We start from the raw sequence: 17,401 nt of genomic DNA, 5'->3' as shown, positions 1-17,401 counted from the left end.
GAATATCTTCGTAATATAGCACCACACAGAGGCACCATGTGGCAGCATACTGTGTATCCTGGAGCCGCACATGGCTCTGGCATGTGAATGTGGCCTAATATCTTATATGTGGTAGGGAATGGCATAGTGATCCAGCTGCAAAGTTTATTATACTCTTCATTGTTTGGAGTACAGTGCAAATCCAGCCAAAAGCGGAGTCATGTCTGACAGTTTGGTTTCTAGGGGTACACTAACAACCACCGTCTTTTCAGTAGGGCTGTCAGACAGTAACCTTTCAGATTAACTCAAGTATTCAGCTCAAGTCATAACTGCGCCTTTATACTTTTCCAATGTTTTTGTCATATTAACAATATTTTTAAAAAAATGTATCAAGGGGTCGAGCCTCTATCATTAAAAGTTGTGAAATATTAAGTTTAGCTCCAGTCCATATCCAGGTTTTGAGTGCATTAAGACTTAAATTTAATATGGAATGAATTCAATGTCCAAATAAGTATACTTTTACATTATATTACATATGCTAGACGTCCTCCTTCCATTTGGAATATGTTTTATTTAAAAAATGTTGTACTCAAGTGAATTTTCTTTGTTTCTCAGTCCAGAAATGTTTACCACCTGAGGATCTTAAAGATGGATCATATAGCCTTAAGAAAGAGGACTATATTTACAATGAATCTGTGATATACAAGTGTAATACATTACAACTTGTTGGAAAAGCTTCTGTATCCTGTACAGAAGAAGGAAAATGGTCATCTGGTGCACCGGAGTGTAAAGGTTGGACATTTAACTTTACTTACCTATATATTAGAAAAACATCCTATATCATGTATTATTGTGTTTATCTACCTAAAAGATATTAGGAGATCATGTTTTATACATTTTTATTTCACAATGTGAGAATTTACCAATGTTTATGATATACATGTACGCCAATGTTTATGTAACATGTACGCCAATGTGTGGGAAAGGGTTCAATACAATAAAAAAAATATATAAAAATTTGAAATATAGAAATGTTTATAAAATAAAAATAATTTAAGGAGCCCGTACACGATGCGGCTGAGCTGCAGTAATTGTTGCTTGAAAAACCGCACACTATTTTACTGCAGCTTTCTCAATTTTTGCAAAGCCCACAAGGGTTGTACAGGTGAAGCAAAAAGTGTATTCATAATAGATATCCCCTTAATCCTAACAGCCATTGCAATAAAGTTTTTATATATTAAGGTGAAGATCTGATATTTTTTTTTATAATAAAAAAAGTTATATAAATTTTACTTAAACTTTTTTATATTGCAAATGATAGCCATCTCGTCCTGCAAAAAACAAGGCCTCAAATGCAAAGTAATTTAAAAAAAAGTGGGAGAAAATGTGGGAAAGCAAAAATATCCAAGTACAGCGCTTGGGTGTGGATGGATCATAATAGTTGATTCTGGGACTACCCCTTTAGGGTCAAAATTTGATTGGCCCTTAGGGGTTACTGGAATTTTCCAGGATTAGATATTTTTTTTTTAACCAGAAATAGTGCCTCCCACGTCCAAGGGCTGTGTATACTACTGCAGCTCAGCTCTATTCACTTAAATGGGAATGAGCTACAATAGTAGACACAGCCCATGGTTACTGGTAAAAAGCAGACCCTTTTTTCTAAATACCTTTAAACTCTATATGAGCCATGTATAGCCTCTAAAGAATAGCATAGTGTAATACGGTATTCTATACAGAAAATAATCGGTTTGCCGACGCATATCGGCTCTGTGTAGTCCAAAAGGACACCCTTTTGGCACATGCTGGGTGATTATAAATTGGTGAATGCATGCACCGAATGTAGTTCATAAACGGTATGTGAACAGAGCCTAAGTTTACTAAATGTGATTGTACAAGGTAAAGCTGCTGAATCTTAAATCCAATAATGAACTAAATTCTGAAACGTCTTTTACAGCTGTCTGCACGTTTCCTCCTGGACTTGACTATGCGGTGGTAGAGGAAGAGTTTGCCCACCAGAAGTTTTTTAACAGTGGCAAAAGTGTGCAGTACAAATGTCACCCAGGTTTTGTTCCAGTCACCGGCAAGAGTAATAAAATAACATGTCTTACTGACCTCAAATGGTCACAGCACGAGTTATTTTGCACTCGTAAGGCTATTTTATTTTACTTCATGACAATGTATAATGCATTATGTCTTTATTCACATTATCTCACGCTCATACTAGTTAGTGGTTTGCTCCATTTGTCATCACATTTCTACTTAATGAATGGTCTACTCAAATTAAAATATGAAAAGAATATCCTATTCAATCTTAGATCTTTTTCCTCCACATATTTCCCATAATCCCAAAGTGGCATGGTTTCTGGGAAAAAAAAGCAGACCCTTTTTTCTAATCCCATGCAACCCCTTGTTAAAATCTTAAACAATGGACATAATATAGCAAATCAGCACTTTCATAACATTTGTGACTCTGGCATCCGTATTAATCAAGCAAATTTATGAGAGTTGGCAGAAGATGTGTCACCTTGATGAATACTCACTTAGCACTCACTTTGGTCCTGAAAAATGACACTTGTAGAACCCTGGGTGTCAGTTCACACGTTGCGTAAATACTGCAGATTTTCTGCAACAGAATTAGTCGAGGAAAATCCGCAGCATAATACAGTAGCAGCAAAGTGGATGACATAGAACAAATCTCATCCACATGCTGCGTAAATACTGAGCGGAAAAAACGCTCAGAAATTGACATGTGGTGCAGTTTTTTGATCTGCATCATGTCAATTGTATTTACGTAAACGCTGCTGTTTTGTTGCGGGTTTTCCCCATTGAATTCAATAGGGAGGTAAATTATGCAACAAATAGCAGATGTTGCGTTTTTTTGTGGTGGAATCGCTGCGATTCCTCCTAAGAAAAAAACACAACACAGAAAAAAAATATCTTATACTTACCCAGAAGTCTTTATTTCTTCCTCCACACCGGCCTCTTTGGATGACGTTTCATCCCAGGAGACTGCTGCAGCCAATCACAGGCTGTAGAGGCGGTCACATGGGAAAAAAGATCATCCCAGGAGTCAGGCCTGGATGACGTTTCATCCCAAATGGGACTGCCGCTGCAGCCAATCACAGCCTGCAGCAGTCTCCTGGGATGAAAACTCATCCCAGGAGGCTGGCCTTCTAGCAGGCCGGCTAAATGCTGCAATTTTCTGCAGCAGACATTCCGGGCGAAAAACTGCACCACAGTTTGGTGTGGATTTTCGCCCGGAATTCCCTGGACACGCTGCATGCTTTTACGCAGCGTATCCGCCCTGTGTGAACATAGCCTTAGAGTGTATTCACATAGTGCGGTTGTGTCTCTGCACAGCAAAACCGCAGTTCTGCAGCTAAAATACTAACTGCAGGAAGTCTGTACAAAAGAACAAAAAAAAACATGATACAACTGCACTTTGTGAATACACCCTTAGGGGGGATTCACACGAGCGTGTATTCGGTCCGTGCGGGCCGCGTGGTTTTCACGCGGCACGCATGGACCAATACAAGTCTATGGGGCAGTACAGACAGTCCGTGCTTTTTGCGCAGCGTTTGTCTGCTGCGCAAAAAGCGCGACAGGTTCAATAACTCTGCGTATTTCGCGCATCACGCACCCATTGAAGTCAATGGGTGCGTGAAAACCACGCAGGTTGCACGGAAGCACTTCCGTGCGAACCGACTGAAACAGCGCACAAGCTGTCAAAAGGATGAATGTAAACAGAAAAGCACCACGTGCTTTTCTGTTTCCGAACATCCAAACGGAGTGTCTTTGCGATGAGCGAAGCCGGACAAGCGAACCGAACTTCACCGGGTTCGGCCGAACTCGTTTTGGCCGAACCCGGCAAAAAAATTATCGGTACTCGACGTCAGGAGATAGTCACTGTCCATGGTGCTGAAAGAGTTAAACTGTTTCAGCACCATGGACAGTGACTTCCGATCCCAATATACATGAACCTGTAGAAAAAAAAACGAAGTTCTGACTTACCGATAACTCCCGGCATCTTCCTCCAGTCTGACCTCCCGGGATGACAATTCAGTCCAAGTGACAGCTCCAGCCAATCACAGGCCAAACACAGGCTGCAGCGGTCACATGGACTGGCGCGTCATCCAGGGAGGTGGGGCCCGATGTCGAGAGGCGCGTCACCAAGGACGCGTCACCAAGGACGCGTCACCAAGGCAACGGCCGGGAAGTTCTCGGTAAGTACGAACATTTTCTTTTTTTTCAACAGGTTTTTCGATGTTGTGTTCGGCATTCACTGTCGAGGGTGCTGAAAGAGTTAGCTTTTTCAGCACCTTGGACAGTGACGGGCGTCGACTAGCCTCATCTCTATGATGCCGGCTGCGCGAAAATCACGCAGCCGCGCATCAGACACGGAAGACACACGCAGCTGTCAAATGTTTTTTGTGCGCGCAAAACGCAGCGTTGTTTGCGCGCGCAAAAACGCAACGTCCGTCTGTATCTCCCCTTAGGCTTGATACACACACCGCATAAAGATTATACCGTGGAACTGACCTGAAAATCTGAACCAATATCTGCATGTGTTCGGTATGTGGATTTTGTTGTTTGGTACAGAATTTAGCAGTGGATTTCACTCATTGCAATGAATAGTCACCCAGCAGAGCCTGTAAGTGTCTCTGTACTTGAGAGCAATATTTCGGTCTCTACTATGTGTATGAGCCTTAAAGATGTGTCCACAAGCCGCATATTTGTTGCAGAAATTGTTGCGAATGAAAAATCTGCTGATGACCTTTTTCAGAAATTTCTGCAGCAAAACTGCCACGAGTGTACGTACATATCTATAAGATAAATTGATAAATACCCTGAAAACACAATATGCAGTGGGCTTGTTCAGTGCACTTCACATACAAGCGAAAGAGGAAGGAAGTTACATGTAGAGACTAGCAACCTTTGTATTCTCTAATCTGCATTTCATATATTTAGATTTCAGAGTAGGAAAAAACAAAATAGAGCGTCAGATGCCACTAGAAACGTAAACTTTTTCGTTTTCAGGTGCATAGATTATAATATAAATCAGGAAACTCCAGAATCCAAACTTTTCCATATATTATTATATGTCTCCTGCTTCTTTGTGACATCTCTGTGTTCTGAAAAAGTTATGTCAAAGCATAAATATTTATTTTTATTAATGCAGGCATATCATGTGGTGACCCAGGAGATATAGATCATGGACAGATACAATCGGAAAATTTCTTATTTGGTTCAAGAATCAACTACACTTGTTTTCCAGGGTAAGTTTATGGCATTGTTTCATCATAATTTTTCATTGATTTTATAATAAATTAACTTTAAAGAGGCTCTGTCACCAGATTTTGCAACCCCTATCTGCTATTGCAGCAGATAGGCGCTGCAATGTAGATTACAGTAACGGTTTTATTTTTTAAAAACGAGCATTTTTGGCCAAGTTATGACCATTTTTGTATTTATGCAAATGAGGCTTGCAAAAGTACAACTGGGCGTGTTGAAAAGTAAAAGTCCAAGTGGGCGTGTATTATGTGCGTACATCGGGGCGTGTTTACTACTTTTACTAACTGGGCGTTCTGACAAGAAGTATCATCCACTTCTCTTCAGAACGCCCAGCTTCTGGCAGTGCAGACACACAGCGTGTTCTCGAGAAATCACGCTGTGACGTCACTCACAGGTCCTGCATCGTGTCAGACGAGCGAGGACACATCGGCACCAGAGGCTACAGATGATTCTGCAGCAGCATCGGCGTTTGCAGGTAAGTCGATGTAGCTACTTACCTGCAAACGCTGATGCTGCTGCAGAATCAACTGTAGCCTCTGGTGCCGATGTGTACTCGCTCGTCTGACACGATGCAGGACCTGTGAGTGACGTCACAGCGTGATCTCTCGAGAACACGCTGTGTGTCTGCACTGCCAGAAGCTGGGCGTTCTGAAGAGAAGTGGATGATACTTCTTGTCAGAACGCCCAGTTAGTAAAAGAAGTAAAAACGCCCCGATGTACGAACATAATACACGCCCACTTGGACTTTTACTTTTCAACACGCCCAGTTGTACTTTTGCAAGCCTCATTTGCATAAATACAAAAATGGTCATAACTTGGCCAAAAATTCTCGTTTTTTAAAAATAAAAACGTTACTGTAATCTCCATTGCAGCGCCGATCTGCTGCAATAGCAGATAGGGGTTGCAAAATCTGGTGACAGAGCCTCTTTAAACTGTTCATGTCAGAATTAAATTCAAGATTTTGTATCAGGAACCTGCAATCTAGAATTATTAATACTTGTAGAAGAATGGAACATCAAACACATTAGGCAAAACAATAAACATCTGTAAATTTGAATAGAGTCGAAATTACTAAATAGAAACCTTGCATATCTTTACAGTGGTCCCTTAAGTTACAGTATTAAGCGATGTCCTTTAACATGATATCACATTCATGTGCTGTTCTGTGGCGCATGAGATTAGCAGGAAGATCCAGCCAAACAGCATGGTCATCACTGGAAAAACGCCTGTGAATTAGCGCAACACATTTGGGGCAAGTACCGACAATCAGTGTGTTTTACAGTACGTAAATGCAGATTGGCTGTCTGGTATCGCCTCTCTGAGCTACAATACAGTACAGTCAATTGAGTAGTTATAGGAGTCGCAGCAATTGCGACCAGGCTCCGAAGCCAGGGGGCCCCCGCAACACATCCATCAAAAATGTATACAGTAACTGGGGTCTATGTAATAAACGGTTACTATAGTAACAGTATACTTACTCTCCTCGTTCCAAAATGCAGCGGAGGTCCTGATGTCTCTCCGCGTCATGATGCCTTGTGCACCGTGCACAACGTCGTGCCGCTGAATGGTGTCAGGACCTCCACTGCGCCTGGAGCCGAAGGGGAGGATAAGTGTAAGATTGTCAGCTGGGGCCCTGTAGCTAAGCCTACCACATGGTAGGCTTAGCTACAGGGCCTAGCAGACAAGATGACACACGGTGTGATCCTTTCTGCTGGGCCCTGTATCTAAGCCTACCTTGTGGTAGGCTTAGATACAGGGTCCAACAGACAGTATCAAACATGGGCCCTGTATCTAAGCCTGCCGTGTGGTAGGCTTAGATACAGGACCCAGCAGACAAGGTCACATATGGTGTGATACTGTCTGCTGGGCCCTGTATCCATGCCCATATTTGCCACTAGGCACTAGGGCTCTGCATGTAGACTCCAGCACTGCTGACGACTTCACTGTCCATATATGCCCAGTGAGGTCAGGAGCTGCCCAAGGTGTAAATTTAACGTATAACTGTGATGGATGCCATACAGTTGCATCCGTCACCCAGGCCTAATTCACATCTGTGTTAGAGGCTCTGCTAGGGGCCTCCGTCGCAGATTCTAACAAAAATACCGGAAATAGCGCAGCATGCTGCTGTATGGTTTCCAGTAAAACCACGGACACCCTGACAGAACCCATTAAAGTCAATAAGTTCTGTTGGGTGCCGGTTGTCTCCTGCCCTTCCTGCATATTTGTCGTTCTGCCCCTCTAACGCAAATGTGAACAGGGCCTTACCTGGTTTCTAGTGATCATTTACCTACTTTGGAAAGTAGGTGAATGACCGCTAATAACTCCTAGCGTAGGGACTCCTTTGTTTCTGAAGGAGTCCCCGCACTAGGTTTTTGTAGTGGCACATTCTGGCACATCTCAGGTTGATCCTGCGCCCCTTAGGGTATGTTCACACGCAGTGTTTTCAGCCGTTTTTCGGGCCGTAAACGTCCCAAAAAAACAGCTGAGAAATCAGAAGCAGAACGCCTCCAAACATCTGCCCATTGTATTCAATGGGAAAAACGGCGTTCTGTTCCGACGGGGCGTTTTTTATGCGGCCGTTTTTCATAGAAAAACCGCTCCAAAAACAGCCGTAAAAAAAACTGCGAAAAACGCGAGTGGCTTAAAAAAGTCTGACAATCAGGAGCTGTTTTCCCTTGAAAACAGCTCCGTATTTTCAGAAGCTTTTTATTTTGTGTGTGCACATACCCTAACAAGCCGCAGTAAATTAAGCATTGACAGCTCTAAGCTGTCATTGGTTAGTTTACATCACGTGGTACCCAGTTTTTTGTTTTTTTTAAAATACATAATTGGAAAAAACTATGTGGGGTCCTCCCATTTTTCATAACCAGCCAGATACAACATAGCAGCACAGGCTAGCATTACCAGGTTGGGAGGGATCACAGTTTGACCGTTCCCAATCTAATAACACCAGCCTGCGGCAGCCCTAGTACCATCCATCACTACAAATGGTCTGGTATTGGATTGTACCCGGCTCCTCCTGGTACCCCTAGTGGCGGTGGGTACAGGATAATAATGGGGGTTAGTGATAGCCTTTCCACTGGCTGATTGACAGCGTCCATTACTAAGGTGGTAGTAATGAAGTTTAAAAAAAATATTTTATTGAAATAAAAAACCCTCGCGCAATCCTCGTTAACCATTTTAATAATAAAAAAACGCCGTCATTGAAATAGTCCAACAACCGTACCTGTAAAAAATAAATAAATGTTTTGTAACATAAAAAAAGTAAAACAATTATTATACTTACCTTTCCTGGGTCCAGCGCTGAAGCCATAATGTCAGTGAGCTGGGCCCTATATCTAATCCTATCATGTGTAATAAAGTCTGCTGAGCCACTGTATCTAATACTATCCATAGCTATAGGGGTTATAGTGCTATAGATATGCTGAATATATATATATATATATATATATATATATATATATATATATATATCACACATTTATTTGGGGGGTGGGACATATGTATTGGGGCTATTGCCCCTGACATTTTAAGACGTTAGCGATGCCCCTGGCTGCTAGTGCTGCATCGTTGGGTCACTTAGGAGATTTAGTGATGCAGCTAAAAGCTGCGGGCCATCGGCTAGGAGAAGGAATTTTTCACTGGTGCCAATGAGCCTTTAGCTACACCCCTGAGTACAGTACAATGGCCATTGTACTGTTCTCTACCCGTACAACATGAACTTTACTGCTCACTACGTGTGCAGGACACAATGCTAATTTGGACACCAGGTAAGTGTGACTCCAGGGGCGTAAATTTAGGGTGCAGAGGTAGCAGTCACCCAAAATGCCTTCTGCCACAAAGACAACACCAGTATTATAACAGCACATGGTAAGTGGGGGGCCCGATTACAGATTTGGCAATAAGGACAATAAGCTATAGATTACTGTACACTGAGGACTGAACAGGACCCTGAAGATGATTCTTTCCTCCACATCGAATGTGACTCCCCAACTTCCAGCAGCTCGTTCAGATTTCTGTATGTTGTACTATATTTTATTAATCTTTTTCTTATTTTTGGTTGACATTTACGGCTTCAGAACCATTACTAGTTTCCCATAGAGTTATGGTATCAAGTTACAATATTTTCAGGTTACGATGGTCATCCCAAAACAAATTAATATTGTAACATGGGACCACTGTATTTTTCTCAAGGTCTCACAGGTTCTTGATAAGCACAGTATTTGCAACATGTTTAGATTTGTCATTTCACATCAAAAACACCAAAACTAAAAAAGGACTATGGAAAACACAAACTTTTCAAGGGGTTATTCCCAACTTAAACATTTATGGTCTATCCACGGGTTATACCATAAGTGATGATAGATGCAGGTCCCACCTATCTCCATAATGGATTCATTCTCCGCCCTGTGGCTGTGCTCTGGAGATGATTGGGTTCCATAGCTGGGACCCGCATCTATCAGACATTTAGGGCATATCCCGTTGGATATGCCCTAAATGTTTACGTCAGGAATACTCCTTTAAAGGAACACAGGGATTGTTACTTTAGTGTTCATGCACAGACCCATAAGGCCATGCACTAAGGATAACATTTGGGATCTTATGTCAGAATAAAAAAATGGCCTGACAAGATAGTGAGGAGAAAAAAAAAAAAAAAAAGATTAGGGGAGAAAATCAATTTTTTGTGTAAAGTTTAATTTTCTTTGATAATGTCTTTGTTTAGAAGATTGTGTCAGATTTCTGGTGACTAGCACTGAATGGGGGTGAAACCAGTGTAATTTTGGAAATCCGCACAGGTCCAGCTCATAGACTTCAATACTATCTTATTCTGAAAGCATCTATGAGATAAACATTCCACTTTTGGGTAGATTTCCTCTTCAAACTGCTCTTGAAAAAAATTAAAACTGACTTGTGATTGGTTGCTATGAGCAACAAGGCCAGTTTTTACACAGTTTAGATAAATGAGGCTTAGTTTTACCGAGAGTGTTCTGTTATGAAATTGCTACAATAATGTTAAATGGACACTAACTTTTCAAACTACTTATGCTAATCTTTGCAATTTACTTACTGTTAAAATTATGTTGTTTTATCCATGCAAATTCTGTGTGAAGTTACTGCCACTAGGTGTCTCCCTTCCTGTAATTGGCTATCCACCCCGTTGTCAAACAAAATCTGTCCCTCGTTACAGAACAGCATTGAGGGGCTGCAGTAGGTGGGAGTGTATCACTTCACTGCCTAGTATACAAGTCTATGGAGAGGGGAGGAAGAGAGTGAGTCATCAACAGACACGCTGCATACAAGTCTATGTAGAGGGGAGGAGGGAGCAGGAGCAGAGTGTGAGACACAGGCTCAGGCTGTTGGTAAGATTTATATGTCACTCCAGTGCTGGATTCTCAGCTACACTGGTCTGTACTGCTGTAATATCTCCTCCATGCTGCAGAGATATATATATATATATATACATACACACACACACACACACACACACACTATAGATAAAGATTGGAGAGCAGGATTCTCCTCTATGTGTACAGTGTATAGAAGACATGATAGCTGTTTGAGCTAGTGGGCGGAGACTGAGAAAAAAACTTAGAATTAGGGATAGAGCCTGCAGGGGGTAGAACTGCTAAATAGTGCAGGCTACAAGTCACATAATGGCCAGAAATAGTCTTATTCCTGATGTACACACATAAGACAGCTTATTCTGAAAAATCACCTGAAAAATTAGCCACGCTTTAAGCCTGAACTTTCTTCAGCATCTACTCTACATATAAAAATGGTTTTTAAGTAAATTAAAGGTCATCAAGATCACTTTTTCTCTTGTTACTCATATTTAAGATATTCGATGATATCAAAAAGAAATTACAGAGAATGTCAAGCAGATGGTACTTGGAGTGCTAAAGCCCCAGTATGCAAAGGTAAAGTACCAACAAAGACGTGTATTGAGTAAACAGATAACGGTTTTTAAAATATTACTGAATTCATGAGACTGACGCCTAGAAAAAGTGTAGTTAAAAATAAGGCATTTTATAGATTCATGTATTTGAAGTGCTATCTAGCATATAGTGATAAATTAGAATTTAGCTTTATTTATTCTTTCTAGAGATAAAAGCATTTTCCTATTTTGTTGTGGTGGCCATTTTTCAGGTTTTTATTATTATGCATTAATGAGAATTATGAGTGGCATTTAAGATAGTCATCTGTTAGATTATGGTGCCGCATTTTGCAACCAGTACAGAAGAGTATGGTGTTTCCCCCATCATTCCCTTTTCATGACCCTTAAGTCAATTCCTCACCCCCTTGCCTAATCTTTTTGCCATTATAACAGGATTAGTTTATGGGACCACCTTCTCTAGGAGTAGACTGGCTCACAGCAGCAGGCACATCAGGAAATTCAGTCCATGAAAGAAAAGTATCTATTTTAACGGACCTCAGCTAATTTTATTAAACTTGAACCCCTGCCCGACATTGATGTAACTGTATGCCATAGTTGGAAAAGGGTTCATGCAAAACGCTGTACAGAACCCAGATGGTGTGGAATCAGAAGTTGAACCCGCACCATCAACAGCAATTGTCAGCTGTATAATATAGCTGACACTCTTTTGTAATGGCCTGGGATCAGAGCTAGTTCAGGTCTCCGGCAGTTTAATCCTTTAGAATGCGCAGTCAACAGTGTCCGCGGCATCTAAGTGGTTTGTACTCCATCGCCTCCGAGGAGTGATCAGTGGTGCCGATGGGTTGCTATGGCAACCGGAGGCCTAACAAGTGTCTCCTGGTCTGCCACGTGTGGAAGCCTATAAAGCCCTGCCATAAGTAGTGCAGTGTATTCTACCAGTGATCAGACTTTCAGATCTCCAAGTAAGACAAAAAAATAATATTTACATTAGAAAAATAAAATAAAAATCACCTTTTCTCTCAACGTTATTGGATTTTTATATATTTTTTTGTTATAAAATGTATTAAAACTATACACAATTGGTATCGCTGCATCTATAACTACCTGTACTATAAAACGATCACTTCATTCATCACGCTTGATGAACGCTGTAGAAAAAAATTCCAGCATTGTTGTGTTTTGATCACTGCGCCCACCAAACAAGGGAATATATAGTTATAAAAAAGTTGCATGAACCAATAAAAACTACAACTCGTCTCACGAAAAACAAGCCCTCGCACAGCTCGGTCTACAGAAAAAGAAAGTTATGGCTCTTAGAACATGATGACACAAAAACTTTTACAAACAAGTATTTATTTATTTTTTGAAACTCGTTTTATTGAACTTCAAGCTTGCAATAAATTTACAATGTTATGTCATATCATACATCAACGAATTTAAAATGATTACATGTTAGTCAGGACATTTTCGACCTACACAGAATACATTTCAGGCATTATATCCAACCCATACATTGGCAGGTTATTCAGATGACATCAGTCAATTTAAATCCATATATACATCTCACTCCCCTCCCTCCCTCGACAGTCTGTGTGAGAGAGCGTGCATATTATTTCCCGGGTCCAATGTCGCAGATGAGGATAGCCACCTGTCCCAAATCTTCCCAAACTTATGGTCACATTTCCTATTTCTATAAACCACTTTCTCAAACGGGATGACTTGATTAACCAGAGATTTCCATTGTGTAAGCGTGGGGGGCCTGTCCGCCATCCATCTCCAGGCTATAGCTTTCCTAGCCAGGAACAAAGTTTCCCTAATAAATACACGATTGTGAAATGGCCAACCCTCCTCCCGCAACAGTCCCAACAAACAAATTTCCGGTGTCTTGGGTATAGGCACCGATACAATACCATTCAGAACCTCGAGTACCCCATCCCAGAAGGAGCTAATACACTGGCAGCCCCATATAAGATGTATGAAGTTTGCCCCTGAAGAGTGACATCTATGGCATTCTGTATGAGGCATCCTACCCATCCGCTACAGTCTAGTTGGTGTGATATAACACTGGTGTATTATATACAATTGGGTCAGTCTATTATTGACGGAAGGAGATACCGATAAATGAGATTCCAGGGCCTCTGACCAATCTTCCTCGGACAGATCTGGGATAACTGTCTGCCATGCCGATTGCACATGGAGTGTACTCGACTCAGTTTTTGCATTCAGGAGGTGAGTATATATTGCCGAAATAATACCCTTGGGTCCCTGTGTCTTCAGAACTCCAATCAATGGGAACTTCAAAAGATACCGGGACTGCGTCCTAAATTGCGAGGTCAACGCATGTCGTAGTTGTAAGTACTTGAAGAACTGGGTACGATGTAAATTATAGCCCTCCATCATCTGCATGAATGATAACACATTGTCTTTATAAATGTCCCCAATGCACAACTCCCTTGGACTTCCAAAACTCTGACCCCTCCAACATGTGTAAGTGCGGGAACATGGGGTTTCCCCACATCGGTATCCCCTCCTCCAGATCCCCAAAACCACACCTCAGCTTTGCTGCCTTCCACACCTGATGTGCTAGTCTGTGAAATAGAAGCAGTTTCCCTCTGAACAGAGTGGGGTTCTCCAGCACAGGCCATAGGACAGATACTCCCAGCACCTGACCCAAAGCATAGTCGGGGAATGACTCCATGCCCTGATCAATCCATTCCTTCAAATATCGCAGTTGACCACTCAAAAAGTAAACGTAAAAATCAGGCAGTGCCAGTCCACCCCTGACCTTCAGACGCTGTAGCTTGGCCAGAGCAAGTTTCCCCCAAATAAAACTAGCCATCAAAGAGTGCAGCCTATCAAAAAAGGATCTCGGGATAGGACCATTTGCGTGTTGCATTAAATATAAACCTTTTGGTAAAAGGATCATCTTCACCAAGTTTACCCGTCCCGCCAATGACAACGGCAAAGTTTTCCATGCTCTAAATTTCTCAAAGAAAAAAACTCTCCAAGGGGTATATATTCTTATCATGAGACTCCGCAGGAAGTTTTGTGATATATATGCCTAGATATTTAAAGCTAGAAAATTATAATACACATCTGGCCAGTCCACCTCCCATAAAGGCATCAGAGCCGACTTAGCCCAGTTGATCAGAAGACCAGAATGGCGGCCAAAACGGTTCACAATATCAATAGCCCGTGGAAGAGTATCATGAACCTCGGACACGTAGAGAACTAAATCATCCGCATACAGGCCTATTCTGCTTTCTCTATTACCAATTAGCACTCCTTGAAATATATGATCCTCGCGGATGTGAATGGCAAGGGGTTCTATGGCTAAAGCAAAGAGGAGAGGGGATAACGGACAGCCCTGTCTAGTGCCCCGACTTAGATCAAAAAAGGCAGTACCCATACCATTAACCAATAGATTTGCCCTGGGGTGTTTATATAAAATGGATATCCATTTGGAAAATCCAGATCCAAATCCAAATTTAGACAATACCGCTTGCACATATCTCCACTCCACGGAGTCAAAGGCCTTGGCTGCATCGAGATGCCAACGACCATTGTTTATTTAAATTTCCCCCTACCTGTGAAACCGCCGGGACCCTGCGAATATTCCCAGAAGTGGATCTCCCAGGAATAAAGCCAGATTGATCCTCATGTATTAACGAGGTGATAATAGGATTAAGTAGATTTGCCAATATTTTAGTCAGAATCTTATAGTCTAAATTGAGTAAAGAGATAGGTCTATATGATCCACACTCCATGGGATTTTTGTCAGGTTTCAGCAAAATTATAATAGTAGCCTCGTACAAAGAAGTGGGCAAGACTCCCAATTCAATGGCTGCCGCATACATCTGAAGCAATTCGGGACCAATGATCTCCAAATATCTGGAATATACCTCCAAAGGAATCCCATCAGGCCCAGGCGATTTCCCACTAGCTAAATCCTTCACAGCCTTCTGTAATTCTTCCAGAGTAACAGCCTCATCCAAGCGGTCTCTATGTTCCACCGATAATTGCGGGAAGGTAAGCCCTTCCAAATATTCAATCAATGACTCATGTGAGTACTCACACTGGGATGTATATAAGTCAATATGAAATCGGCAGAACCTATCACCAATTTGTTCAGCATCACTAAGTTTTTGACGTCCCTCATCCAGAATGGCAGGAGATGACTGATTAGAATGCACTATATGCGACAATAATCTACCAGACTGGTTACCCAATTCAAAGGCATTTTGCCTGAGAAAAAACAACTGCCTATCCCCCTTCTCTTTAAGGGTATGTGCACACACACTATTTACGTCCGTAATTGACGGACGTATTTCGGCCGCAAGTCCCGGACCGAACACAGTGCAGGGAGCCGGGCTCCTAGCATCATACTTATATACGATGCTAGGAGTCCCTGCCTCTCTGCAGGAGAACTGTCCCGTACTGTAATCATGTTTTCAGTACGGGACAGTAGTTCCACGGAGAGGCAGGGACTCCTAGCATCGTACATATGTATGATGCTAGGAGCCCGGCTCCCTGCACTGAGTTCGGTCCACTACTTGCGGCCGAAATACGTCCGTCAATTACGGACGTAATTAGTGTGTGTGCACATACCCTAAGATGTAGCAGATATAATCTACCTGCCTGTTGCCAGTGTAATCTATTCGCCTCAGAAGGCTCATCAATAGACGCCCTTTCCAGGTCTTTGCAAGTCATTGCCAATCTATCTTCCTCCGCCCGTGACGTTTTTTTAATGAAAGAAATAGTGGACATCAGACACCCCCTCAAATATGCCTTAAACGTGTCCCACTTGAGCAAATTGTCCGTCTCCTCACCATGAATGTCAAAAAATTGGGTTAACTGGTCAGGAATGCGGTCATTGGGCCCAATCAGGGACAGCCAAAATGGATGAATTCTCCAATTCAGTTTACTAGCCTGTCGATCACATAAACAACGTCCATATATGGACAGCCATATCAGGGATTTCAGAGTACCGGAGCAGAGCCGACACTAGCGGCTCCGCCCGGGACTCTGGCTCTGGGGAAGCCCCAGACATCACGTGTCCGTCCATGTCAGGAGATTCTACAGAGTCCCGGAGCAGAGCCGATACTAGCGCTTTGCCGTAGACTCTGCTCTGGGGGAAGACCCTGACAAAACTGTCCATATATGGAGAGCGATGTCAGGAGATTCTACAGAGTCCCGGAGCAGAACCTATACTAGCGCTCTGCCCGCGACTCAGGCTTTGGGTAAGCCCAAGACATTGTGTGTCCATTCATGGACAGCGATGTCAGGGGATTCCACAGAGTCACGGAGCAGAGCCTATGCTAGCGCTCTGCCCGGGACTCCGCTCTGGGGAAGACCCTGACAAAAAACTGTCCATATATGAACAGCGATGTCAGGGATTTCAGAGTACCGGAGCAGAGCCGATACTAGCTGTTCTGTGTCCCGTGGGCCGCAGATGACAACCTTCAGGGCCCGCAGGCCGCGTGTTTGAGACCGCTGCACTAGATGAATAACTTGAGGGGTATAATTTTCAAAATAGGGTCACTTCAGGGGGAGGTTTCCACTGTTTCCAAATGTTTGACACACCTGTGGCATCGAAATGCTCATTACACCTCTAGATTAATTCCTTGAAGGGTATAGTTTCCAAAATGGGGTCACTTCAGGGGGGTTTCCACTGTACTGGCACCTCTGGGGCTTTGCAAATGCAACATGGCATCCGCAATTCATTCCAGCAAAATCTGCGCTCCAAAAGCATAATGGCGCCTTTTCCCTTCTGAGCACTGCTGTGTGCCCAAACAGCAATTTATGATCACATATGGGTTATTGCCGTACTCGGGAGAAATTGCTTTACAGTTTGTGGGGTCCTATTTCCCCCATATTCCTTGTGAATTATGAGCTAAAACTACATATTATTGGGAAAAAAATAATTTAACTTTTTCACGGCCCAATTCTAATAAATTCTATGAAACACCTGTGGTGTAGAAATGCTTACTATACCACAAGATTAATTCCTTGAGGGGGGTGTGGTTTCCAAAATCCGCCTTTTTGGGGGCGTTTGTTTCGGCACCTTAAGGCCTCTGTTAACCTATAATGCTGCCTGGAAAACATGCTAATGAAAAAGCCAGAGCGTCTCTATTCATTTCTGAAACCTGTCATGTAGCACACTAGGGCCACTTATGGGATATTTCTAAAAACTGTAGAATCACGGTAATACATTTGAAGATGCGTTTCTGTTAA

At 42.4% G+C, this 17,401-nt stretch overlaps 1 protein-coding gene across 3 annotated transcripts in view; it reads left to right on the top strand.

Annotated features, from left to right (window-relative positions):
• The window catches only part of LOC142743191 (complement receptor type 1-like), a 228,807-nt gene that overhangs the window by 200,638 nt on the left and 10,768 nt on the right, over positions 1 to 17,401 (top strand). For all 3 annotated transcript variants that reach the window (XM_075853687.1, XM_075853689.1, XM_075853688.1), the window contains 4 exons: positions 595 to 771; positions 1,934 to 2,125; positions 5,159 to 5,255; positions 11,110 to 11,189. In XM_075853687.1, the coding sequence (XP_075709802.1) occupies positions 595 to 771; positions 1,934 to 2,125; positions 5,159 to 5,255; positions 11,110 to 11,189 (546 nt within the window). The remainder of the gene's footprint in view (positions 1 to 594; positions 772 to 1,933; positions 2,126 to 5,158; positions 5,256 to 11,109; positions 11,190 to 17,401) is intronic.

This window comes from Rhinoderma darwinii, chromosome 2 (assembly GCF_050947455.1).
Source record: "Rhinoderma darwinii isolate aRhiDar2 chromosome 2, aRhiDar2.hap1, whole genome shotgun sequence".
Lineage (NCBI taxonomy): Eukaryota > Metazoa > Chordata > Amphibia > Anura > Rhinodermatidae > Rhinoderma > Rhinoderma darwinii.
The sequence above is the reverse complement of the archived record's forward strand: the minus strand, read 5'-3'. Positions and strand labels throughout refer to the sequence as shown.